This window comes from Rhamphochromis sp. 'chilingali' (assembly GCF_963969265.1).
Source record: "Rhamphochromis sp. 'chilingali' genome assembly, chromosome: 1".
Classification (NCBI taxonomy): Eukaryota; Metazoa; Chordata; class Actinopteri; order Cichliformes; family Cichlidae; genus Rhamphochromis; species Rhamphochromis sp. 'chilingali'.
This window is the reverse complement of record NC_137929.1, coordinates 69,581,788-69,609,607: the sequence shown is the minus strand read 5'-3', so window position 1 is coordinate 69,609,607 and position 27,820 is coordinate 69,581,788. Positions and strand designations below refer to the sequence as shown.

General features: G+C 40.7%; 1 protein-coding gene across 1 annotated transcript; it reads left to right on the top strand.

Annotated features, from left to right (window-relative positions):
- Positions 1-10,819: 10,819 nt before the first annotated feature.
- LOC308410025 (protein NLRC3-like) lies at positions 10,820-23,398 on the top strand (the record flags this gene model as incomplete). The annotated part of the gene is made up of 4 exons (XM_080903093.1): positions 10,820-11,051; positions 14,738-15,860; positions 20,500-20,673; positions 23,206-23,398. The coding sequence occupies 4 exons, from the start codon at positions 10,820-10,822 to the stop codon at positions 23,396-23,398; spliced, it is 1,722 nt and encodes a 573-aa protein (XP_080759219.1).
- Between the last annotated feature and the right edge of the window lie 4,422 nt (positions 23,399-27,820).

Genomic DNA, 27,820 nt, shown 5'->3' with positions numbered 1-27,820 from the left:
TGCTGTGCTGAATCATAGCATGTACAAATCACTCACTCACCCCCTCCCTCCTGGCTCACAGCTTCTTCTTGGTTGGCAACCAATGTTAAGGCGCATGACACATTTAAGGAAAATACTACTAAAATAAAATAAAAATAACTAAATGTTCCCTTTAGAATTTTTGCTCTTTTTTTGCTCTATAAAATAGTTGTTTTCTTTTACAATCATTCATCTTAGCAGTAGGATTTACATGAAAAGAGAAACAAATGAAGTTTGAGTGAAAATATACATTTTTGCACTCTCTGGTCAAATGTCTAAGACATCTAGAGCCCGACAATATTTTCACGGACCGGCCTTTAACATGTCGCGGATAAATACAACAAAATAAAACTAGTACCGGTACCGAAAAAAAAGAAAATTTATTCATAACACACGTGAAAAGACCCAGGAAAACCAGTAAACGATAAAAACGATAACAAAATAACGCTGAAAACCGATAAAATCCCTGAAAACTATACATTTCACACCTGAGCCTCAACTCTCGTGGCCCGGTACCAAACAACTCACGGACCGGTACCGGTCCAAGGCCCGGGGGTTGGGGACTGCTGATCTAGAGAAATGTAAATCGCCGCTTGATTAATTCATTTGCTTAACTTGTTTTAAACCGTAAACAAGGCGCGAATAGGACACCGGAAACAAAGGAGTTTTATTTCAGGAGTTTCCGCACCAGAAGTAGCATATGCCTCTCCTCTGCTCTTCTCCCTGTACACCAACTGCTGCACCTCCACCCACCAGTCTGTCAAGCTAATCAAGTTTGCAGATGACACCACCGTTATTGGGCTCATCTCGGACGGGGATGAGTCTGCCTACAGGAGGGAGGTTGAACGTCTGGTGTCCTGGTGCAGCCACAACAACCTGGTGCTGAATGCCCAGAAGACAGTGGAGATTATTGTGGACTTCAGGAAGCACACAGCCCCACTCCCCCCCATCATCCTGACTGACACCCCCATCACCTCTGTGGACTCATTCCGCTTCCTGGGTACCACCATCACCCAGGACCTGAAGTGGGAGCCCACCATCACCTCCGTCATCAAGAAAGCCCAGCAGAGGATGTACTTCCTGAGGCAGCTGAAGAAATTCAACCTGCCAACACGGACGATGATGCAGTTCTACACTGCAATCATCGAGTCCATCCTCACCTCCTCCATCACCGTGTGGTACGCTGGAGCCACTATCAGGGACAAACAGAGACTGCAGCGTGTTGTGCGCTCTGCTGAGAAGGTGATTGGCTGCAGACTCCCATCTTTGCAGGACCTGTACACCTCCAGGACACTGCGGCGTGCAGCCCGGATCTCAGCTGACCCTTCTCACCCTGGACACAGTCTGTTTGACCTGCTCCCCTCAGGCAGGAGGCTCCGGTCCATTCGCACCAGAACCTCTCGCCATAAGAACAGTTTCTTCCCCTCTGCTGTTGGACACATGAACAATAACCACATGACTGTCCCCGCCACTAACACATGACCCTATGCTGTGTTCACTGCATCATTCCATGTTTGGCACTGATCACCACCTGCACTCATGTATATATCTTCTACGTAGCACTCTTAATTCTTATTCTCATGTATATATCTCATGTATATATCTTTCTACGTAGCACTTTTAATTCTTATTCTTACTTTTATTTTTTCATGTCTATTTAAGCGCAACTTATGACACTATGTTTGCACTGAAGCACCGCAGCAATTTCCTGATGTTGTAAACATTTGGCAATAAACCCCTTTCTGATTCTGATTCTGATGCTAGCGTGCACATAGTCTATAAGCAACATCTTAACATAACAACTTAGGAACCATGGCATACACACAGAAAAAAGATACAAAAACAGACAAAAACTAAGAATGCTGGGTAGGGATGGGTATCGAAAACCGGTTCTTGTTGAGAACCGGTTCCCACTGTTTCAATTCCTTGGAATCGTTTGCCACTTTTAAAAACGATTCCCTTATCGATTCCAGTCGCCCCGAATGACGTCATCACGTTGAGTAGCGTCTTTTACCCAGTAGGAAACACGGCGCCTGAGCGGCACAAACGCTCAAAAGTTTGGTTACACTTTATGAGAAAGGATGACAACAGGGCAACGTGCAATACTTGCAAAGTAGAGATTTCATCAGAGGGAGGAAACACTACGAACATGCAAAAGCATTTGCTCAAAAAACACGCGATTGCTTTCAACGAATGTCGTGTTTTTGATCCGCTCCGGACTAGCGAAGCTCAACCCAGCAGCAGCGGTAGCGTTTCCACGTCCTCTCCCGTTAATACTGCAGGTAACTAATCAATTAGCATTGCATATTATGTTAGCGCGATTTACCTTATTACAAAACCTGCTATTACTGTGCGTTGCATTTAGTGACCATGATGAGACAGACAGAGTCTGGCTGGCTCAGATGCTGGCAGTTCTCGCTGCAGTCTACCGGTAGCGTCTCCTTTCAGGCCTGGATAGACGAATGTCACCGAGCAGTGACTAAGTTTGTGGTCAAAGGCTTGCACCCATTTGCCACAGCAGATGCCCCCAATTTCACTTTGGTAAGTGAATGTGTTTAATTGTAGGCAGGACATTACTGGATATTCTTGTGTAATTGCTACAGAATAATTTATGTTAAACTTTGTTATTGCTACAGGAGAATATTTATTTTATTATTTTACATATACATTTTTTTTCCTGGGGACCCTGTGACACCCCATTGAAGAGCCGTAGGCTGGATCTCTTAAGATCTCACTGTTGGGTTTGTAAGGCCATGTTACTCCTAAATTTCTATCTTGTTCAAAGAGAAGATATAAAACACAGTTCTAAGCTAATCGACCTTAGTGTTCTCCTTTTTAAAAAAAAAGAATCGATAAGAGAATCGATAAGGAATCGAATCGTTAAACAGAATCGAAAATGGAATCGGAATCGTTAAAATCTTATCAATACCCATCCCTAATGCTGGGTCAACATGACCCAGGATCATGACAGATTGATTGTTTGGCTTTGGAAAAATATATTTCCTTAGAATTTATGATTCACTCAGTACTCTTGAGAAAAGTGAAAAGGGATTCAAATGTTATATTTCTCAGTATCTGTAAGCAGCTGTCCCTCGTTTATCGCGGGTGTTATGTTCTAAAAATAACCAGCGATAGGTGAAATCAAGTAGCCAATTTTATTTTTTGACAGTGCAAAACGTTTCGTCGACATACAGCACTGCACTTCAGAGTCACACTGCTAGCAATCGATGCAGCGATTCTGTACTGTACAGGAGAGACGTCACGGAGGAAATCGTCTGCAGCGATCAGGACGCAGGACACAATGTGACGTAAAAATAAGCATGCAAACTTGCACTAAAAAAATCTGTGAAACAGCGAGGTGAAAGGTGAACTACGTTATAGCGAGGGACCGCTGTAATTTTGAAGTTAAGTCACAACATACCCTTCGTACATACAATGTATAGAAACCGTTACCAGCAATCATTCATTTTTTGTGTGGCTTTTTTTCACGATTTGTTAACATGCTGTGTAGGTGTGTACTTGACTAGCTGATATTACGGTGGCCCTGAGAGGCCAAATGGACTGCAACTTCAGAAAACACTTGCAAAAAGAAAAATGCTGCAAAGAGGAAAACGCTGCACTGCAACTTCAAGAAAAACGCTGCAAAAAGAAAAGCGCTGCAAAAAGAAAAGCGCTGCAAAAGCACAGCGGAAATAGGAAAAAAGACAACGAAAATGTTCCTTGTGGAGACAATAACCCGACGGACCAGCTGCACGAACCAAAACATGCTAACCAGTGCGCTAGGACTGGGACATGCTTCAAAGAAGTGGAATGTGTTGTAATCTCATGATTCTAATAATACTACAGATATCTGGAATATACATTCAAAGGTAATTCTAACAAAGATAATGTTTAATGTAGCCTTAGAAATGAAGCTTTCTGTTGTCTTTTTTCCTATTTCCGTTGTGCTTTGTGTGCTTTTGCAGCGTTTTTCTTTTTGTAGCGTTTTTCTTTTTGCAGCATTTTAAGCACAAGTATTTATGAAGCTGATAAGATGGTTCAAGATACTGAGCTTTTGAAAATGGTCTTAAATCATCTCCTGCTGAGTTGCTTGGATTTCACTTGTAAACAATGTTCCCTCTAAGCTGCGTGTGTGCGCAATTGCTCACTGCTAGCACACAGAAAATCTGCGTTGTGCACAGAAATGTGCTGAATGTGCTGGACCAGCACCAGAGAGATGGAGGAGGTGCCACAAGCAAGACCTAGGTTTGTATTTCCAGCTGATGGCTGCCATGTCACTAAGATGTATTCAGAAAGATGCAAACAATCCTGTTAATAAAGATCTAACAAGTAATATCTAAAAAATGCACTACTAACAGAATACTTGCCTCTTTAAAAATATTCATGGTGCTGGGGTTTCTCCTCCAGGGCAGACACCTCAGCAGATAGCTGAGAGTTACAGACTCTCTCCCAGACCACAGACTCATAAAACAAGTCAGAGCTTTATATAAAAAAAGAAAGTTGTGTTTTCAAAATTGGAGTTCAAGTTATTTTTACTTCCAATAGTGTTAACATACTGCACAGGTCACGAACAAGTTTTTTTGTAATTTTCATTGTAAGTGGGATAAAGCAGTTAAATTAAAAGTAGTCTAACATAAATGTAAATGTTGTAATTTGATTACTTTAATAAACCATGTAACTTGGATGGATTCAATGCTGGCGTGACCACAGTGCACACGTCTGCTGTTGTTCACAGTGGTCGAAGGGACCGCTCAGGGAGTTTGTGTGTTCGCTCAGACACACAAAAATTTAGAGGGAACATTGGTGGTGACAGGAAGTTTTAAAACAGAAAGTGACACCACTCAGAATAAACTGTTCAAACAAGTCAAAGACATTTCTACATCAGGGAATAAAGACGAGTTTACACATACTGACAGCTCTGCAGTTCAACACAAAAAACATGAGTCAGGTATGAAGCTGACCTTTGACCTCAAACGCAGAAACAAATGGTGCTGATAACATCACTGCCCTGGCACTGTACACTATGATCATAAATGTGCATTCATCACATTAATATCACCTCTCATCTGCTCTTGTAGAACTGCTTCATCCTTTTATTTTAGCTGGTGGCTCAAAAAATATAAAAACAAAATTCAAAGAGCTTGTAATAGCTATTGTTATTAACAAACTGCTTCAAGGCTAAATCAGCTGGTCTGATGCTTGTGGACATTAAAAGCTTACAATAAACAACATTTTTATAGGTCACAGGAGGTCAAAGGTCAGAGCTCCTGTGGGTCTGAGGGCGGCCTCAAGCTGGAGAAGGATGAAGGAGTCTGACCTGATCCAGTGTTTGACATGAACACATCACCACTGCTGTCAGTGAGCCTAACGACAGCCGTTAGCATCATTTCAGTGTTTCAGTCAATTAAAAACACTTCCTGTCACTCTGGTGGTTATAGTGACATCATGCACTTTGTGCTTTGACCTCCAGAGGGCGACAAATCAGCACAGACAGAGAGCTCCATTCAAACTTTGCTGCCATAAGTAATAATTCTTCAAATATAATCATTAGACAATCAGTTTAGTGCTGAAATATTCAAACTAAGAAGAGCAACGAAGTGATGACACATGTTTGTGTTTCAAACAGGAAAACCAGCAGAAATAAAATCTCCTTTGGAAAACCTGCCTGAGATTTGGGAGTTTCCGAGGTGCACCTGAATGTAGCACAGACAGTTTCTAACGATTCAGATTGTGGAGAGGGCCTCACACAACTTTATGGGTGTTTTCTTCCTGCTCAAACTTGACTTTTTCTGTCCTGAACTTCCCGTTTCTCCTAACTGATGCTGATAACTCTCTGTGAAGCGCCACGTGAAGGTAAGTGAAGCAAGCTGTAATGTTTTCCTGGTATCAGCTGTGTGCAGCTTAGTTCCAGCACTTAGTTCACGGTAATGGACTCGCACCTGGACCAACGAGGCCCAGTGTTAAACGCTCTTCCCCCTTTTATTGTTTGTGCAAATGAGTGTGATAATGTAACCGGTGTATCCCTGCGTTGTGTTTGACAATGAAAGATAAAAAGAAAGAAAGACCTACAAGTAATTAACTCATCCCACAGGGGAATTTGTAGAAAAGGGGTGCACGTTTATTTTTACATTAAACATCAAGTACAAACTTACATGGAACATATTTGAGACAAGATAAGAGAAAAACAACACAAAATTCGACATTCCTACCAAAGAAAGGTAAAAGAAAGGAAAGACTCCAAGTCATTAACTTGCTTGCTCCAGCTCCTACAACCAAATGCAAACAATAGGGAAGAACGTTAGCTCAACCCATCACAACTTCTAAACTAGCAGGAATTATTTATTCATGCTAGCAATGAGAGTGCCTATAACACATATGCAGCACATGTGTACTACACATTTACAGCATCTAGCAAAATCTGGCATAATAATTGTACTGAAAAGACAACCAGTAACATCGGGGTGGCTAAATACACATATAATGTGTATTTAGCCAGTGTTGTACAGTGTTGGAAAAGAAATGATACCAACCTCTCCCATGGGGGAATTGTAGAAAAGCGGAGAGGCCAAAGGGGTTTTATTGATGCTGCTCACAGACAAACATGAGCCTTTGGTCAGTTTTGCTACCATTGTTTTCCTGATGTGATGAATGTGCAGCTGGAAACATTTGGAGTTGTTGAGGATGGGTTGACACCAGAGATGGTGAAATCTGATTAATCGGATTACAGTAACACGTTACAAGTAATGTGTTACTGTAATCTGATTACTTTTTTCAAGTAATGAGTAACGTAAGGGATTACCATTGCAAAAACGGTACTTAGATTACTGTTACTTTCCCGTAGGAACGCTGCGTTACTAAAACCGTGATTTTTTTGCGACAATGTCTCACGACAGTGACGTAAGCGAGTGCGACGTTCGTGACAACAGCTGTGTGCAGATCAACAGTGGATCATATATCGAGTGCGGGAGAGAGTATGAGCGTGCAGCGTTTAAAGCGTGGAAGTACTGACCTTACTTTGAGTTTGATTCCATAAAAAGAGACAAAAACATTAGTGTCCGCTGTGCGTGGGAAGAAAACTTCTTTTTACAGCGGAAAAAAACCCATAAACTTCCAAGCAAGCACAGAGTTAACCTCCGCCTACCCCACTCCTGCTTTACAGGTGAAAATAGAGCAACAGGACCGCTAGTCTTTGATTTTATTTATTTTCTGCTGTGTTTTACTTGCATCTATTTGAAAGACTGAGTGTAAACACTATACTAAACACTAAACTATTTTATTTTATGTGTTGGAATGTGTAGAAAACAGGTTTAAATGTTAAACTAATTTTTTCTAGTCAGAGAATGTTGCATATAATTACATTTTTGGTTGATGCATAAAGTTAGAAGATTAAAACTAATAAAACAAGTTTTAAAAAGAGACTTTTCCATTTGATTACATTTTGTGTGATGGATTATGCAGAAAAATTAGAATTGGCCTTTACATCAAATCAAAATCTATTTATTTTTAGCACATAAAAAATGGGCAGGAAGATGACCGTTGACCAGAACAGGAAGAAGAGAACAGCCTGAGGTTTCTCTGTTTTATACTTCCCCCACAACCTAGCCTGTATGACATCAGCACACATAGCAACAGCTTAGCAAACACACTTCCTGTTTTTTTTCTTGATTTTTTTCTCTGTGAGTCCTGATTTTGGGAGAAACATTAAAGAGTTAATGACTTTGACCACAGGAAGTTAAAGAGTCTACTTCCTCTGTCACCAAGCAGAAAACAGTAATGACCATACTCAATAAAACATAACGGTGACTAAGAAGTTCTTGAAATGATTTTCAGTAAAAAAAACAAAAACCTTAAAAACCCCCAAAACCTGTTAAAAATGTAACTGTGTTTAACAGGAACATGGTCACTGAAGGCATCAAGCGATGCTGCTGTCTTCTGTGTCTATACAGTTTAAATAACTCTTCTTGAGTCACGTGATGTTCCTCTGTCTCTACATCTTTTTCTCTGACTGCAGCTGTGTTTGAATGAACTGGAATGTCCAATTCTCCAACACATTAACTCTGCTGATACTCTTTGAATCCTGGATCGGGAAGTAAAGAAAACAGAGTAACTTAGTGTATGCTGGTAAGTGCCAGGAGGATTGTCAGGATTTATACATCAGAGAAACCAAACCTCTGGAGAAGTGGTTGGCACAACACAGAAACGCTACCTTAGGCCAGGACTCTGCAGTCTATTTACACCTACACGGCAGTGGACAGTCTTTCAATGATGAGGATGTTCACATCCTGGACAGGGAGGAACGCTGGTTATAGCGTGGAGTCAAAATGGAAAAAGGAAAGGCCATCTCTGAATCAAGGAGGGGGCCTAAGGGTACATCTGTCCCCATCTTACAATGCTGTGATTGCAGCCATTCCCCAACTCTATGTGAATGGTACTCATGGCCATTGATCAGTGGTCATGAGAACTTGCATATTAATGATCAAGGAAATGACCTGAGACTGGATGAGTGACGAAACATTTGTCCCACTGAAAACGCTACATCCAGATGAACAGAATCAACTTTTGGATGTCTAAGGAGCTTGGAAGGAAAAAAGGCATCTGGACATTTTAAGTTGCTTGAAGATGTTTCACCTCTCATCTGAGAAGCTTCTTCAGTTCTAGGGTAAAATGGTGGAGTCCTACATTTTGCCTTGTGGGGGTGTCCCCCCCAAAAGTGAGAATGGACCTCCTAATGAAACTCTACCTAATCACACAACCCGAGGTGTGAAAATGGGTGTATTTCACAATCAGCCAAGGTTCTGGGTGAGCTCATTGTGAAAACTAGCCACACCCTATCATGTGATTTCCTGAGGTCAGACGGCCCAGGATTTAAGTGGGCATTAAGGCGTCTGGGAAGGGATCTCAAAACTGTCTTGATGCATTCTCAATCATTCAGGAAAGTAAATCTCCAAATGTTGATTCTGTTCATCTGCATTTTGTGGGAGAAACGTTTCATCACTCATCCAAGTGACTTCTTCAGTCTCAGCCTGGCTGGGGGGCTTCCTCCTGCTGTGTGCCCGGCCTGGAGGCTGCGGTCTGTGACCAGCTCCCGGTGCAGACAGCTCCCTGTGATCATGTGTACCCAGCCCAATTTTACTCTTTAAGAGTGTGTGTGTGTGTGGGGGGATGTGTGTGTATGCATCCATGATCATTTATGTTAATGAGAGTGTGGGGAGTGAGTTGGATAAAGCACTTTGTGCTACATTTTTGTATGAAAAGTGCTTTATAAATAAAGATTGATTGATTCATTGATTTTGGAGACTGAAGAAGTCACTTGGATGAGTGACAAAACGTTTTTCCCACGTCTGTGTTTTCCCACGTCAAGGCGTTTTTACGCTACGTCCAGATGAACAGAATCAACATTTGGAGATCTCAAAACTGGATTACTGGATTCTCTGACAGTTGGTGCTGTAACCCTCTGCTGTTGGACACATGAACAATAAACGTACGACTGTTCCCACCACTAACACATGACCCTACACTGTGTTCACTGCATCATTCCATGTTTGGCACTGATCACCACCTGCACTCATGTATATATCTTTCTACGTAGCACTTTTAATTCTTATTCTTACTTTTATTTTTTCATGTCTATTTAAGCGCAATTTATGACAGTATGTTTGCACTGAAGCACCGCAGCAATTTCCTAATGTTGTAAACCTGCTCAACATTTGGCAATAAAACCCTTTCTGATTCTGATTCTGAACTTCCACTAAATCAAATATGTGTGACTAAGTGGTCAGAGAGGTTAGATTAAAAAATAATAAAAGGACAATGCCACCAAGGGGGATTTCAGACCCAGGAAATATATTTATTTTTTTAAAAAGGGGGATAAAAGCAAATAAAAAGTTCAAGGATGCACCTTGAGGCAGGTTAGCTCAAATAATAACACAGTTTTATAATACAGAGGGATTAATAAATTTTTATCTAATCTAATGTAATCTGAATAAAATAATGAATAAAACAATAAGAAAACTGAATGCAGCGTTGTTGTTGACAGTGTCCTAAATTACAATAAAACAATCACTGAACTAGGACTTAGCAGCAGCTGTGGATCCAAAAGAAAATCACACGGAAAGAGAACAAATGCTATGGCCTGCACCCAGTGCTGTACAAAGGAAAGTGTGAAGACGACCAACCACCTATGGTCCCAGGGCAACTGGAGCATCTTCCGTTCACAAAAAAATATAAAAGCATGGGACAACAGGCTAAAAGAATAAAATGACACCGAGCCACAAGCTCGCTACAGATTATAATAAAAAGAAATAAAAAAAACTTTAATCTATAATAAAGCAAACCGCGCACATGCACATGCATACGAAACTTGCACCCCACGAGTCCAACCAAGCTTTTACTGGCTATAATTGTTCAAGCCTTGATCATAGTCCGGTGCAGCTCCCCGCACTCTGGGAGAAGCAAGCGGAGGCAATATTTGATGATATGCGGCAGAAGATCACTCTAGCCAGCCACAGAAACAGGAGTGCAGACAATAGTTCAGAATTGGCTAAATAAAACCAAAACAAATCCAAAGCCCCAACGAGGTGAGGCAGAACAACAGGAGCAAAACAGCAACACAGTTCACAATAAATGAAACTGGAAACACGACAGCAGCTCCACTGAGGAGGAGCCCTGAAACAGTGACTAGGCAGGTGTCTCCCATAATTCAGATTAAACATGTAATCTGCTGTGAACTATAGTAAATAAGTTAAAAAAAATAGATGAGATGAAACCGTGATTCACATATTCTCATGTTTTACAGTCAGAGATGGAGAAGCCCTCACCAGTGCAGCTGCTTGAAATGTTGAAGAAACTGGGAGAGGAGGAGCTGAAGCTTTTCCACTTTTACCTGCAGTATGAACCTGGAGGTGACTTCACCAAAATCTATAAGAGCCTGCTGGAGAACGCAGACAGACTGAAAACAGTAGAAGTGATGGTGCAGGCGTATTCAGACCACGTGATCGAGGTGGCGAGGTCGATTTTAAAGAAGATGAATGCAGGTCAGTCAGAGGAAAGAGAAACAAACACCCACGGTATGCAGACACAGATATGCAAACACGGTATGCAGACATGACATCGTCACAATTTATTTTATGAAGTAGGGGTGTGCAATATAAACGATATACGATAGAAGCGATATAAATTTGGCCAACGATAGAGATTTTGACTATATAGCGCATGTTGATGATGTCATCAAGCTGCGTCTGTTTTGGTTGAAAGCATCGCAGCGGCTACAACCATTATCATCTGCAAATTATGGCGGGCGACAGTTATAGCAAAGAGATGAAACACTTTTGAAATATGTGGAAAGCCAAAAACTGCGCTTCTTCCATAACATTGATTCAATAATGTTGAATTCTCTCGCAGCTGCTCTGTTCCCATGTTGTTTCAGTATATTAATAACTAACCTCGTATTGTGGATGAATGATCTCAGTTGTTCTCCTGACTGAAGTTTGGCCCGTGTATAGCATCCTGCTATGCGATTGCATTTGTCCCTGACCACCAGAGTCCCTCACGTTAACTTTTATCGAGTGGAGAAAAAAAAGTTAGCGTTCATCCTCCAGCTTCACTGTGCTAATGTTATGCTAACATAGCTGTGTCACAAGCAATCACGTAGCACAACATTATATACCAGCTAGCCAAACTTCAGTAACCCTACAAACGCCACTGCTGTTTAGTTTTCTGTCTTCATTTATGTTGGAAGTGATAGCAGAGCTGTACGTTTGAATTACTTTCAAAAATCTCTGAGTCAGAACATGGTATGTCATGTTTAGTTACTGTTAACTTGTAACTCCGTTAAATTTAATAAATTCTGTTTCCATGGATGCCTGGATGTAAAACTTAATTGTTACACCTGCTAAAGCAGCAACGCTGATGATTTTATTAAAAATCAAAGAATTTACACCGTCTTTAACTCTCAGTGTTCGTTTGACTTTGGGACCTGAAGCGGACGGAGTTTTGCAACCAGATTACTCCGCAAAGCTCCTCACTACGGCAGGAAGCAGTGCGGCTCACCAAAGTTCTACTAAAACATTTTTTAACAGATTTCTGCACGCCCAAATCGGTTCGAGGTCAGTGAGCACAACCAGAATTCATACATAAGGCACACTCTCGATTTTTGAGAAAATTAATGGATTTTTAGTGTGCCTTATAGTGTGGAAAATACGCTATAAAGAAGAAAAGAATATATTGCAATATATATCGTTACCGCACGTGATTCCAATTATATGGATTTCAGGCCATATCGCCTAGCTCTATTATGAAGGTATTAAACAGTTTTAGTCTGACTTTTTAATTTTGCGCCTCTCTAATCAGGTTCTTTTAGTACAAATGTTATATTTACATTATTTTGAAGTGAAGCAGGTTTTCATTTTTAAAGAGACCAGTTCATAATTCAAGAGACACTTTCCTCCAACAGGAAGTCCGTCAGCCCAGGAAGTTTCATCGCGTTTATCAGAAGGTAAGAATTTAGTTGTTTGTTCCTGTGGTGTGAAACTATTTTGTGCAACTTTTTTGTATTTACAGTTTTGAGGGATAAGCCTCTTAAATTTCTCTAGAAATATATGTTAAAAAAACAAAAACAATTTAAAAAATTTTTTGTAGTTTATTGCACTTTTTTGCAATTTATGTAATTACTATGCACTTAATGCAGACATATTACAATTTGGGCTATAATGGTTGTATTGATGTATATCAACTTGAAATGCTCCCAAAAATGGCAAGTTTACTCAGTTAACTAAGAAACAATTTTCTTTGGAGTGATGTGTGCTTCTCATTATGATGATTTTGCTTTACTCATAGAAGTTACAGTATGTAATACTGTACAATAGATTAATGGGCCAGCCAGCCGTGCACAGGCTTCAGAACTTGCCTCTGAATCTTCTGGTTTAAAATATTTCTTTAACATTAAATCATCCAGTGCCACTTGTCAGTATTTCCAAAGCTGCACAGCAAAACCAATCACATTAGAACCCTGACCTTCTTTGGGCTCCACATCCACACAGTCAAAACCAAGTCTTTTCCATGAGCAGGAATTTTTCTCCCAGTGCAGAGAGCTGCCTGCGAGTGTGTAAAACTGTAACAGTGCATGTAAAGCAGACACTCAAAAGTGCATGAGTTCTACTTTGTGTACATATCTAATTTTGTTTTTTTTATGACATAAATATAATTACATAAAGACATCACAGCTGTGGCTTTGGGACAACTCTGCAAATGTTCTAGAGTAACTCACTGAGAGTCTGAGAGGATTTGCAAAGAAGTATAGTAGAAAATCTCCATCATTCTCAAAAAGATTTGAGACTGCAATTACAAAAATTTCTGTTCTTTAACGAGGGGACTAAGTCATTTCAATGACTATAGCATCAGGCTGCAACATAAGAAAAGTGAAAAAAGTGAAGGGGGGATATGGATACCATCTGAGCCTACTCTATATGATTGTTCTTCAGCAGTGTAGAACACAATCTCAAATTCTATGACATTTCTACCTGTATATTCACTGAATGAGAACAAGAAGTGACTAACAACTTCACACCTTGAGTCAGAGAGTGTCAGGCTGAGACAGCTGAAACATGGGTATGCTTATCTGAAGGTCAAGCTTAGCTAGCACACCCCGAAATTCTTAAAAAAATAAATGATATACTACAAATTTCCCACTGATTAAGCAGAAGGTACTTTACAAAATGTAAAAAAAAAAAAAAAAACCTATGTAAAGGATTAATTACTAAATGATCAGACCACTTTCATCAAATCACTGGGGTCCTTTGAATTTTGGAGTTTTCTCTATATTATTGTAGTCTTTACTTCACAATATAAAGCACATTGGGGTGTCTGTTCTTGCAATTTAATGTTAAATAAATTAAAATGATTAAAAATAGAAGTTTTTGGACCATAGTTCAAAAAATCCTAAATATCTGATGAGATCTAAACAAAAGTTACCAAGAGGCAAATAAATGAAGTTATTCACACTACATAAACCGCAATTGGCCAATCATATCATCTTCTGTTTCAAATTCAGAGGCTCTTCAAAACTGTCAGCTTAAATTCAAGTCTAACCTGGTAGAGCAGTTCCAGTGTGTGTTTGAGGGCATCGCTAAAGCAGGAAACCCAACCCTTCTGAATCAGATCTACACAGAGCTCTACATCACAGAGGGAGGGACTGCAGAGGTCAATAATGAACATGAGGTCATACAGATTGAAACAGCATCCAGGAAACCAGACAGACCAGAAACAACAATAAGACAAGAAGACATCTTTAAAGCCTCATCTGAAAGAAATAAACCAATCAGAACAGTGCTGACAAAGGGAGTGGCTGGCATTGGGAAAACAGTCTTAACACAGAAATACACCCTGGACTGGGCTGAAGACAAAGCCAACCAGGACATCCAGTTCATATTTCCATTCACTTTCAGAGAGCTGAATGTGCTGAAAGAGGAAAAGTTCAGCTTGGTGGAACTTGTTCATCACTTCTTTACTGAAACCAAAGAAGCAGGAATCTGCAGCTTTGAAGACTTCCAGGTTGTGTTCATCTTTGATGGTCTGGATGAGTGTCGACTTCCTCTGGACTTCCACAAAACTACAATCCTAACTGACCCTAGAGAGTCCACCTCAGTGGATGCGCTGCTGATAAACCTCATCAGGGGGAAACTGCTTCCCTCTGCTCGCCTCTGGATAACCACACGACCTGCAGCAGCCAATCAGATCCATCCACAGTGTGTTGGCAGAGTGACAGAGATCAGAGGGTTCACTGACCCACAGAAGGAGGAGTACTTCAGGAAGAGATTCAGAGATGAGGAGCAGGCCAGCAGGATCATCTCCCACATCAAGACATCACGAAGCCTCCACATCATGTGCCACATCCCAGTCTTCTGCTGGATCACTGCTACAGTTCTGGAGGATGTGCTGGAAACCAGAGAGGGAGGGCAGCTGCCTAAGACCCTGACTGAGATGTACATCCACTTCCTGGTGGTTCAGGCCAAAGTGAAGAAGATCAAATATGATGGAGGAGCTGAGACAGATCCACACTGGAGTCCAGAGAGCAGGAAGATGATGGAGTCTCTGGGAAAACTGGCTTTTGATCAGCTGCAGAAAGGAAACCTGATCTTCTATGAATCAGACCTGACAGAGTGTGGCATCGATATCAGAGCAGCCTCAGTGTACTCAGGAGTGTTCACACAGATCTTTAAAGAGGAGAGAGGACTGAACCAGGACAAGGTGTTCTGCTTCATCCATCTGAGTGTTCAGGAGTTTCTGGCTGCTCTTCATGTCCATCTGACCTTCATCAACTCTGGACTCAATCTGCTGGAAGATGAACAAACAACCTCCCTGAAGTCTGAAATGAAAGAATATTCAGAGAAACACTTCTACCAGACTGCTGTGAACAAGGCCTTACAGAGTCCAAATGGACACCTGGACTTGTTCCTCCGCTTCCTCCTGGGTCTTTCACTGCAGACCAGTCAGACTCTTCTACGAGGTCTGCTGACACAGACAGGAAGTAACTCACAGTCCAATAAGAAAACAGTCCAGTACATCAAGGAGAAGCTCAGTGAGAATCTGTCTGCAGAGAAAAGCATCAATCTGTTCCACTGTCTGAATGAACTGAATGACTGTTCTCTAGTGGAGGAGATCCAACAGCGCATGAGTACAGGACTTCTCTCCGCAAATTATCTGTCTCCTGCTCAGTGGTCAGCTCTGGTCTTCATCTTACTGTCATCAGAAGAAGATCTGGATGTGTTTGACCTGAAGAAATACTCTGCTTCAGAGGAGGCTCTTCTGAGGCTGCTGCCAGTGGTCAAAGCCTCCAACCAAGCTCTGTAAGTAAATATGTGATCATAGCTTTAGTTTTGAAATGTTGATTCTACTTAACAAAAAAATCAGGTTAGCAATTAACAAATCCAAAAACTGTGATGGGTTCTGCAGCATTCAAAATCTTTTTAAAAATTGTATTATAAATGACATTATAAATGATCAATTTCAGAAAGCAAAGACGTTCCACTTATGTCAGCATTTCAGCTCATCGCCTTTACATCCATCTTTTAACATGAACACTGTTTTATTCAATTATTCTTATAAGTACGCTGATACTCACATTAAACACCTAGAATTACGCTGTTGTTAGAATTGTGCCCTCCACTATTATGTCTTGATGGATTCTCGATCATCCAGAAAATTAAATCTCCAAAAGTTTATTCTGTTCATCTGGACGTAGCGTTTTCAGTGGGAGAAACATTTCGTCATTCATCCAAGTGACTTTTTCAGTCTCAGCTTACTGCAGGTTTCCGCTGTGTTAGTGGGGATGGTGTTCGCTCTTTGTTGTAGCGTCCTAATGACACCCAGTTTGTGCTCCAGTGGATGATGAGAGTCAAACCTTAAATACTGATCCGTATGTGTAGGTTTACGGTACACGTCAGCTTTTAGATGTCCCCCATTACTGATGGAAATCTCACAGTCTAAGAAGGCTAACCTGCCGCTTTTCATATCCTCCCTGGTGAATTTGATATGTCAGTCCACCCTGAGCCACGGTCACTCCTGTGGCTCAGGGGGTTGGGAAGCGTATCTGTAACCGGAAGGTCACCGGTTCAATCCCCGGGCTCTCTGTCCTGGTCGTTGTGTCCTTGGGCAAGACACTTTACCCTACCGCCTACTGGTGTTGGCCAGAGGGGCTGATGGCGCGATATGGCAGCCTCACTTCTGTCAGTCTGCCCCAGGGCAGCTGTGGCTACAACCGTAGCTTACCTCCACCAGTGTGTGAATGAATAGTGGCATTGTAAAGCGCTTTGGGTGCCTTGAAAAGCGCTATATAAATCCAATCCATTATTATTATTATTAATGTGATCCGTGAATTGCGGAAAATCCTGAGATTTGATTTTTCACCCAGGTGTCATCCACATATCTGAATCAATGGCTTGGTGGTGTTCCAGGGTAGGATAGCAAAGCCCTCTTTTCCACTTCTTCCAAGTACAAATTGGCCATGATGAGTGAAACTGGGGAGCCCATGGCACACCCATGTTTCTGCCTGTAGAACTGACCCTTGTATGTTAAGTAGTTGGAATGAAGACACAGCTCCAAAAGCAAACACACTTGAACGAAGCTGAGAGTGATCCTGTTGCTGAGGTTGGTGTCATCCTGTAATCTCTTACAGACTACCTCCAACTTTTCCGTGATTGGGATGCAAGTAAAGTGAAGTGATGTGGTGTTCAGAGCTGCACACCAGCGGGTTGAGGATCGAAGCCAGAAATTTGGGAGATGTTATAGGTGAGTGAGTTGATCATGCAGACAATCGATCTTAAAGGTGCACCCTGTTTAGGTAAACCATACTGACTCTCTATACTCATGGCCATTGATCAGTGGTCTTTGATCGGTGCGTTTTGTCAGTGGTTGTTGATCAATGGTCATGAGAATTTGCATAATTAAGATTAAGGAACTGACCTCCCAGCCCATTGTTCCCTCAGTGGCCTGGTTTTAGTCATTATGCAAACGTACGGTTTATAAGATTGGGGAAACCTGCAGTCAGCTGAGACTGAAGAAGTCACTTGGATGAGTGACAAAATGTTTCTCCCACTGAAAATGCTACGTCCAGATGAACAGAATCAACTTTTGAAGACCTCCGCTATTATATTTCACAGTCAGGAATCAGAAGATCTTGCTTGCATCCAGGGGCCAGAAATTATTTCTTCTACGAGACTTAAAGTTTGTATTCAAAATTTTATAAGCAGAGGGTGGAGGAGATGGAGCTCATAAAGATGGAATGCTTCCTGAAACAAGCATATTATAAAAAAAGGTTCAGTATGTGACAAGTACGGATAATGTTGAGTTGCATCGACCAACAGTTATGACAGACATTAGAATTAGGAAGTGACCAAAAAGTATTGTAATACATACTGGTATACTTTTATTACTAAATCTACAAGCCTGTCATTAAATTACATTCCAATAAAGGGTTGTAGTTATGCTTGTATTAAGAAAAGTTAAAGGGTTTTCTTCCATTTAACACTTATATTTAGAGATTTTTAATTAACCATGTCTTGTAGTGCCCTCCAGTATATTTATTTTTCTTTTCAAGGTTGAACAAATGTCACAAATGTCATCTTTTGTTCTTTTATTTAGGCTGAGTGTCTGTAAACTGTCAGAAGAAAGTTGTCAAGCTCTGTCCTCAGTTCTCAGCTCCCAGTCTTCTAGTTTGAGAGAGCTGGACCTGAGTATCAACAGCCTAAATCATTCAGGCGTGAAGCTTCTGTCTGCAGCAATAGAGAGTCCACATTGTAAACTGAATACTCTCAGGTCAGATCAGTTATACTCAGTTTTGTTATTGTTTTTCTTTTGTTTTCAACTGATAAAATTAAACAGTTAAAAACTTGTAGCCCATAAATTTTTAATCACATTGTAATATGTCTTAGTAAAACTGTTGCATTTTTAACCTGTTTAACCCCAGACATTAGAGATTCTCTAAAAGACATTGCTAAACATAGTAGCTCCTCACTACACCCTTATTACAGTTTAACATGAGTGTTGTTTAATTGTTCATGTTTTCCTTTTCAGACTGAGTCTCTGTAACCTCTCAGAGATGAGCTGTGAAACGTTTTCTGCTGGATTGAAGAATCTAAACTGCAAGCTGTCTACTCTGAGGTCAGATAAAGAGGTTTTCAGAATTAACCAATTAAAGTTCATTCATTTCTTGATGTACAGTAGCTTGCAAAAGTATTCAGCCCCCTTGAACTTATTGACATTTTGTCATATTACAGCCACAAACAGGAATCAATTTTATTTGAATTACATGTGAAAGACCAATACAAAGAGGTGTACACGTGAGAAGTGGAACGAAAATCATACATGATTCCAAACATTTTTTACAAATAAAATACTAAAAAGTGGGGTGTGTGTAATTATTCAGCCCCCTGAGTCAATACTTTGTAGAACCACCTTTTGCTCCAATTACAGCTGCCAGTCTTTTAGGGTCTGTCTCTACCAGCCTTGCACATCTAGAGACTGAAATTCTGGCCCATTCTTCTTTGCAAAACAGCTCCAGCTCAGTCAGATTAGATGGACAGTGTTAGTGAACAGCAGTTTTCAAATCTTGCCATAGATTCACAGAGTCACCACGGGCCTCTTGGCTGCAGTTCTGATCAGCGCTCTCCTTGTTAGGCCTGTGAGTTTAGGTGAACAGCCTTGTCTTGGTGGGTTTACAGTTGTGCCATACTCCTTCCATTTCTGATTGATTGCTTGAACAGTGCTCCATGGGATGTTCGCCTTGAGGTGACTTTTGTTGTGATTTGGCTCTATATAAATAAAATTGAGTAGAGGCTTGGGAAATCTTTTTGTAGCCTAAGCCTGCTTTAAATTTCTCAATAACTTTATCCCTGACCTGTCTGGTGTGTACTTTCCACTTCATGGTGTTGTTGCTCCCAATATTCTCTTAGACAACAACTTCTGAGGCCATCTTAGAGCAGCTGTATTTGTACTTATATTAGATTACATTAGCACTGACATTAGATTACACACAGGTGCACTCTATTTAGTCTTTGGCACTCATCAGGCAATGTCTATGGGCAACTGACTGCACTCAGTCCAAAGGGGGCTGAATAATTACGCACACCCCACTTTGCAGTTATTTATTTGTGTTACGAGTTCAAATATTGGGGATGGATACAAGAGGAAAAACCACAATAACAACACTGGTCCGGCCGGGTTAAGTCAAACGATGATTTTAATTATCACACGCGTGGGAGATGGACACTGATGCAGACAGCCTCAGATCTCAAAATGGTGGAGCATTGATCAAACTCTTATAGCCTCTGGTGCCCCCACCTTATCATAAAAGCCTAAACATTCACATGCTTTCTCTCACACAGCGCCTAAGCTACGACCTTGGCTCCCTGTTTATCTGCTCCTGCTGAGATGGGGCAGAAAACTCCAGCATGTTCTCTTCTAATCAGACAAATAAGGCGATGACTTTCTGCGAACAGTATTTCTTATAACTCAGCAGTATAATGCATCCTAAACAATATCATTCATTCACAACAAGTCAGCAGTTTAATGTAATGCAAATCAGTTTAACTAATGTAATAGTTATCAGCTTCTTCTAATTCAGGAGAATAATGCAAACTAAAACTACATAATAATTCACAATCTTTAATTAGGGGTCTAACATGGCATAAAATAATATCTAACATTTGTAAAAAAAAAAAAAAAAAAAAAAAAAGAGAAAAGAATGGAATCATGTAGTGTGGAATTCCAATAAAATTGATTCATGTTTGTGGCTGTAATGTGAAAAAATGTGGAAAAGGGGGCCGAATACTTTTGCAAGTCACTAAAAAAGCCAGTTAATATGGTTTCCTGAAGTATTATTGAAAAAAGGGTATTAAATTTTGATAATAGCTCCACACTGATTATAAGTTAACACCAGTGTTTGTTTGTTTTTTTGTTTTGTTTTTTGTTTTGTTTTTTCATTTTCAGAATGAGTCTTTGTAACCTCTCAGAGACAAGCTGTGAAACTCTTTCCTCAATTCCCACCTCCCAGTCCTCTATTCTGAGAGAGCTGGACCTGTGTAACACCAACCTGCAGGATTCAGGAGTCAAGCTTCTGTCTGTTGCAGTGGAGAGTCCACAATGTAACCTTGAAACTCTCAGGTCAAGAATCAAAGCTTTCCACAGATGATCATTTAAAATGTGATTTATTATTGTTGCACAAATATAAGAATTGTTAAGAGGTTTTTTTTAATGTGTGACAGTTTTTATTTGTTTGTTTGGATTCCAAAAATTACTTCATGCACTAATAAACTTATATATAGTCATTTTGTGTACAAAAGATACCAATTTCCTTTTATACTGGTAGGCCGAACATGACCAAATTACATGTTGAGGTTTCTTTTGGGGTGGAGGAGTTTAAGTATCTCGGGGGCCTTCTTCACGAGTGGGGGTAGAAGGCAGCAGGAGCTCGACAGACGGATTGGTGCAGTGGCTGTACCGGTCTGTTATAGTGAAGAGTGAGCTGAATGTAAAAGCGAAGCTCTCAATTTACCAGTCGATCTATGTCCCTACCGTCGCCTATGGTAGCGAGCTGTGGGTAGTGACCGAAAGAACGAGATCGCGGATACAAGCAGCGGAAATGGGACCATTAACAAATGCAACCAAATTTGTTAATGGTCCGACTAAAATACTCCTAGGACGCACCGTTGCGACCAACTGTTTGAGTAAAAAAAGAAAAAAGAAAATTCTTCAACTCTGAAAGTCTCTGTGTGGTCAACGACACACATTACATTCCTATCGTGGTCTAAACCAATTACAGATAATCAGGGGCGGGACCTCTCTGATTGGATGTGGTCTAGTTGAAGTGCAGGTGGATAGAGAGAGGTGAGTAGCTTGAATAAAGAGATGAGGCTCAAAAACTTTTTCAACAACCACCAAACAGCAAATAAGAACAGATAAACGGATTCCACACTAAGACGTAAACACAGAGTGGACACGTCACCTCAGAATCAGGTTTCTCTTTCTCGTCTTTCTCACACGACTTCCCGTGCTGGACAAGCCGACGAAGCTGAAAGCCGACAGCTTACTGATTCTAAGGCGTCGGGTCTGAGCTTTGTGTTTACATCCAGCAAGAAAAGAAGATCGAAACTACACTTCACATTTGATAAATATCGTCATTAAACTACTCTTAATTTTGCTGTTTTGCTTCCACCACAAGAAAATAACACTTCATGCACAGCTCTCTGTCTCTGTGTATTTCACGAACAGTTTCTCATCTCAGATCTTAATTTTTGCATTATTCATTCGCTTATTACCCATCAGTCTACCGTTGTTTACAGCGCTGTCGGTGACTTTCTTTCTTTCCTTTCTTTTTTTTTTCTTACTTAAGTGACCTCGGACAAAAATATACTGACAAAATGTAAACTTTTTTAAAATTACGTTAAATTGCAGAATATTTTTAAGGTTATCTGCTATAAAGAGCCAAGTCAGGAAAATCTTCATGTTCTGTGTTTTATCCTCAGTTTCTTTGACACAAAGGCATCTGCTGTGATGCTCACACCTCCTATAAAGTCTCACAAGTGTCAGTACTGATAAATGATCAGAATGATATTATTTCTGACTGTCTGAGGCAAAATTGAATCGAATCGAATGGATTGTGGAAATCAGTGATGATACCCAGCCCTAGTGAGTAGCCTAGGCCTGGCAGAAGTGGATGTAGCTGTGGGTAATAAGAAAAGATGAAAAGAACTACTGATAACTTTTTTGTTAAGTTAAGGCCTGATGGGGCCAAATGGACATTTTAAAAGACATAGTCCTTTCTTTAGTTTTATTCTGCACTTTATTACATCAGATTAATTAGAGGTTCAGTCACTCTGCCTTCTGTATTACTCCAATACATGACAACATGCCAAGGCTAGATGTACAGCGCAAATAATTCTGTTAAAGGTCTCCTCAGCGCTGGAAGGCAAGACATTCAAACAGCAGCTCTGTAGCTGTCAACCAACCATGCTCTTTACATCATGTCACATGGCTAATTTCCATTCTATTTCCTCTCTTAGCACAAAGAGTAATGGCTAAAAGTGTTTTTGTTGGGTCAGATCCAGTCGGCATGCACTTGGAGGGGTTAGAATACTCATAGAATACTCATTCTAAATTGTCCAAAGGTGGAGGTTTTGTCTCTCTGAATCATCTCTTAGTTATGCTGCTATATGCTCAGGCTGTTGGTTGACCTCCCAAGATACTCTGCTTTCTTCTGCACTCCTCTCTTTTCATTTCTGATGCTTTTATGTGCCACTACTGCATGTCCTTAAACTTTTTCTTCTTTTTTCTTAGTTTGTGTTTTGTTCTTGTCTCACTGAGATCATCTCTTCTCTTTCCCCTCACCTGGCAACCAGTCATGGTAGATGCTCCTCCTGGAGCCTGTTCTAACTGGGATGCTCTTTGTGTCAATGGGAGTTCTTCCTTCCCACCGTCACCCAACGGTGATGCTGATCAGAGGATATAGTCTGATAGTTGGGGGTTTCTCTCTAATATTGTAGGCTGTTACCTTACACTGTTAAACAGCTGTTGTCTGTTGGGAATTCCACTTATAAATAAAGTTAAATTTAATGCATGTAAATGGATAGATGTTTTTGTATATGACAAACAGAAAATTATTGTTGACAGATGGATTGTTGTTTTGTGTGTCTGTAGTCTGTCAGGCTGTCTGATCACAAAGGAAGGCTGTACTTCTCTGGCCTTAGCTCTGAGCTCCAACCCCTCCCATCTGAGAGAGCTGGACCTGAGCTACAATCATCCAGGCCGCTTAGGAATGAAGCTGCTGTCGGCTGGACTGAGGGATCCATGCTGGAGACTGGACACTCTCAGGTATGGAGAGGATGTCTGATAGAGGAGGAAGAGCTGGAAACATTTCTCTGTCCTTCACTCACTTCCTGTTTGTTTCCTGCAGATGTGACATGAACAAATCAATAAGGCATACTAATGTAAGAGGTTTTCAGAGAGAAGTTTTCCAGGAAAAAGTTATGGATATCTCGGTATATTTAGTGTGGATTATATTAATTGTTCTATTCAGAGAGCAACAATTAATATTTATCCTAGATACAACAACCACTGTAAGCAGGGGAAACTGTTATCTTAGATTTATTAAAAGAAAAGGCTGTGGTACAAACTCTCAACTACAGGGAGATCTTTTCATAACATTTAAAAGCTGCTTGCCATTAAATGCACAGATATGTAACTGTATTAATGTATTTTAGTGCTTTTCAAATACAAAGGTCACAATTTGCTTTGAAAAGCCAACACACATTATGCAATAATGGAACAAAAACAATCCAGTAAATAAACAAATTTAGAGACAACCAAGGTGGAAGACATATAGGCATAATGTGACAAAAAAGAGGGTTTATTGAGCCAAATGCAAAACTCACGATGAGGAAACACGGAGTCAGGCACAGGAAAAGAGGACAGTATATACACTGGGATACCTGCAAAAGAGAGACAGGTTGGAGCAAAGTACAGGTGCAGATGCTGAGAGTGTGTTTGGTTGGTGAGAGATGAGCTGATTGGACGGTATGTACGTGTCAGGACTGGTGACTTTTTGAGTTGTTACTGGGTGGTATTGCTGCGGTTGGTTGTTCTCAGATTAAGTATTTGGATTAACCCTTTAAAACTGGTAACTACTTTTAAGTAGTTTAAATAGTTACTGGTGTATTTCTATAAGTTTTCTGGGATGCTTAGAACTCAAATTACACTGTTGGAAATGCTTTGTCATGTTTCGACTGTGTGGAGGCAGGAGAAGGACCCAAACCCACAACTCACTACGTAGGAATGAAACTCAAAAAGCTGCTTTATTGCAGAATAGCGCGAAAAATATAACAAAACTATACTGGGACATGGATAAACTGACACAAAGGGAAACGGCCATGAGGGAGACTACGACACTGACAAAGAGAAACACAGGGCTTAAATACACTGAGGGATAACAAGGGAATGAGACACAGAAGGAGAGCACAGCTGGGAGTAATCAGGCTGGATGAGACAAGGGAAGCAAAACTAGAAACACTGACATGAGACACGAACCTTCAAAGCAAAACAGCCAACACACTGACTGAACTCTAGACATGTAAACTTAAGAGAAAATGGGGAGACAGAACATAGGAACCTGAAACATGGTACAGAAAGGCACAGTAGACACAACATGGAACACAGTGAAGCCATATTTCAAGAACTAAACCTATGATAACCATAACTGAAACCTAGGGAAATAATAACTATAAAGATCAAAACAGCACAACCCACCTGAACATAATGAACTCGCAGGGAAAGAGTAAAACTAAATACAGTGACCATAGAAACGCAAGACCTCTTCAAAATAAAACAGGAAACATGAGACACAGACATGACAACCTGAACTTGACAACGCAAGACACAGACGTGGACCACATGAAGGGCAAGGGTGACTTAACAGGGGTTGGAAGACAAAAGGGGAATCTAATAACAAAGAACTATACCAACTATAAAATTAACTTAGAAAACCTAAAGGGCTTAAACATAACAGGAATGTAAATTAATACTCAAAACGCTGGGTCAAAAGCCCCAGGATCGTGACACTTTATTACAAATTTGGATTATAATATTTATTTTTATTTTTCCTGCAGTACATAAAAATTGGTGTATGTCAAAAATCAGACCCAAAAGCAGCGCACATTTCGGTGCTTTATTTTGGTGCCTTTTTTTCCCTGAGATGTCAGAATTCTAGCCAATAATTTTACCTTTGCAAGGATAGTAGGCGGGCCCAGGTACATATGTTATTTTAGAACAGAGTTACAGATTAAAAATGCCCAAGGCAAAGCGGTCAAAAGTCTGGCTATACTTCACAGCAAAAGATGCAAACTCAGCAGCCTGCAACAAGTGCTTTAAGGTGATACTGTGATACTGTGCAAAGGAGGTAACACCTCAAATCTGATGACAAACCTTTAAAAAAAAAAAAAAGCTGAGGAATGAGTCTTTAGTTAGGAGTAAAGGATGAAGCTGCTAGGTGGGTTTTTGACTGGGGGATTTATAGAAATTAACATCTAGTTGAGCTGGACTATGGTCTGAGATAGAGTTGTATGGGCAATCTAAAACCTTGGGAAGAATTCTATTATCTACAACAACAAAAAATCTATCCGTGAGTATGACCAGTGTACTGGTGAGAAGAATGAGAATTGTTTAGATGTAGGATTTTTATTCCTCCAGGGGTCAAAAAAGTGTAAGATTGCAAAAAGAATTGCAGAACTTTTGCTGTCAGCTTTTGCATTTGATCTGTCAAGTTGAGGATTAAGCACACAGTTAAAGTCACCACCCAATATCAAATGGGACTCTGTTAAATCTGGGAGGTTCTTTAAAAAAGTACTATAAAATTTAGGTCATCCCAGTTTGGTCCTTATACATTTGAAAGAGTTACTTGTTTCCTATACAAACTGCCCTGTATAATAATACATCTCCCTCTGGTATCCGCTACAGTTGATAGTGGAATAAATGGAATGCCCTTCCTAATTAGAATAGCAACACCACGTGATCTATCCTCAAATTTTTATGCTAAATACTAAAGTTTAATTTGTTCACTTGATCGGAGGTGTGTTTCCTGCAGATATACAACAATGATTTTAAATGAATAAATACCCTTGTGCATTTAACCGGATTATTTATACCTTTAACATCCCAACTTAACCAAAAACAATGGTCTCTGAGCAAATACTCTATTTCTGAGAGACAAATCAAACCCAAGGAATGAAATTAACTCTTATGTGGGAGGCCTTAAAAGCCTATCTTCGAGGCCAGATAATTTCATATGCAACCTTTTAAAAAAAAGAAATACTTAAAACAAATGAACAACCTAGCCAACAGTCTAAGCAGCTTGGAAAGAAAAGCGTCTGGACTTCTTTAAGTTGCTTGAAGATGTTTCACCTCTCATCCGAGAAGCTTCTTCAATTCTAAGATAAAATGGCGGAGAGTCCCAGATTTAAATGCAGTGGGAATAACCCTCCAAAGTGGGACAAAAGGACCCCTGATGATCCTCTACCTAATCACATGAGCCAAGATGTGAAACAGGGGGGTGTCACAATCAGCCAGGGTTTTGGGTGAAACCTGTCCCCACCCTATCATGCAAGCAACATAACGAAGTCCAGACGCTTTTCTTTCCAAGCTCCTTCTTATACTACGATGACTGAGAACCTTCACAGATAACCTAGCTAACAGTATAAAAGAGATTGATTGCTTATATGTAGAAAATCCAACACCAGACCTCTATAAGAGAAAATTATTACTAAACAAAATCCTGTCCATTCAGCAAAAGAGAGCATTTATTTTTCAAATCAAGGCAAAAGTTCTATGAGCATGGGGAAAGAGCCAGAAAAATCTTGACACATCAAATTAAGCAATCCATATCAGTTAACACAATTTCTGAAATCTGTAAAACCTCTGGAGAAAAGACGTCCGATCTGAAAACTATTAATGACCAGTTTAAAATGTTCTATTCCAATCTTAACGCTTCAGATCCGGTTGATATGCATGGGCAGGGGAACAATATGAGAACAATATGAAGAGTTGGACAGCACCAGGCCCTGGCACAAATGAACCAGCTGCTAGTTGACGAGAGACACCCGCAAAACGCAAAGCACCAGCTACTGGCAGACCAGTATCTCCCCCAGGTGCAGGCTGTGTAAAGATGTCTCTGAGACAATCCAGCATCTAACAGCAGGGTGCAAGATGCTAGCAGGCAGGGCATACATGCAACGCCATAACCAGGTGGCCGGCATAGTGTACAGGAACATCTGTGCCGAGTATAACCTGGAAGTCCCGGGGTCAAAATGGGAGATGCCCCCAAGGGTGGTGGAGAATGACCGAGCTAAGATCCTGTGGGACTTCCAGATACAGACAGACAAAATGGTGGTGGCTAACCAACCGGACATAGTGGTGGTAGACAAACAGAAGAAGACGGCCGTAGTGATCGATGTAGCGGTTCGGAATGACAGCAACATCAGGAAGAAGGAACACGAGAAGCTGGAGAAATACGAAGGGCTCAGAGAAAAGCTCGAGAAGATGTGGAGGGTGAAGGTGGTCCCAGTGGTAATCAGAGCACTAGGTGCAATGACTCCCAAGCTAGGCGAGTGGCTCCAGCAGATCCCGGGAACAACATCGGAGATCTCTGTCCAGAAGAGCGCAGTCCTAGGAACAGCTAAGATACTGCGCAGGACCCTCAAGCTCCCAGGCCTCTGGTAGAGGACCCGAGCTTGAAGGATTGACTGCCCTTGACCGGCGGGTGGGG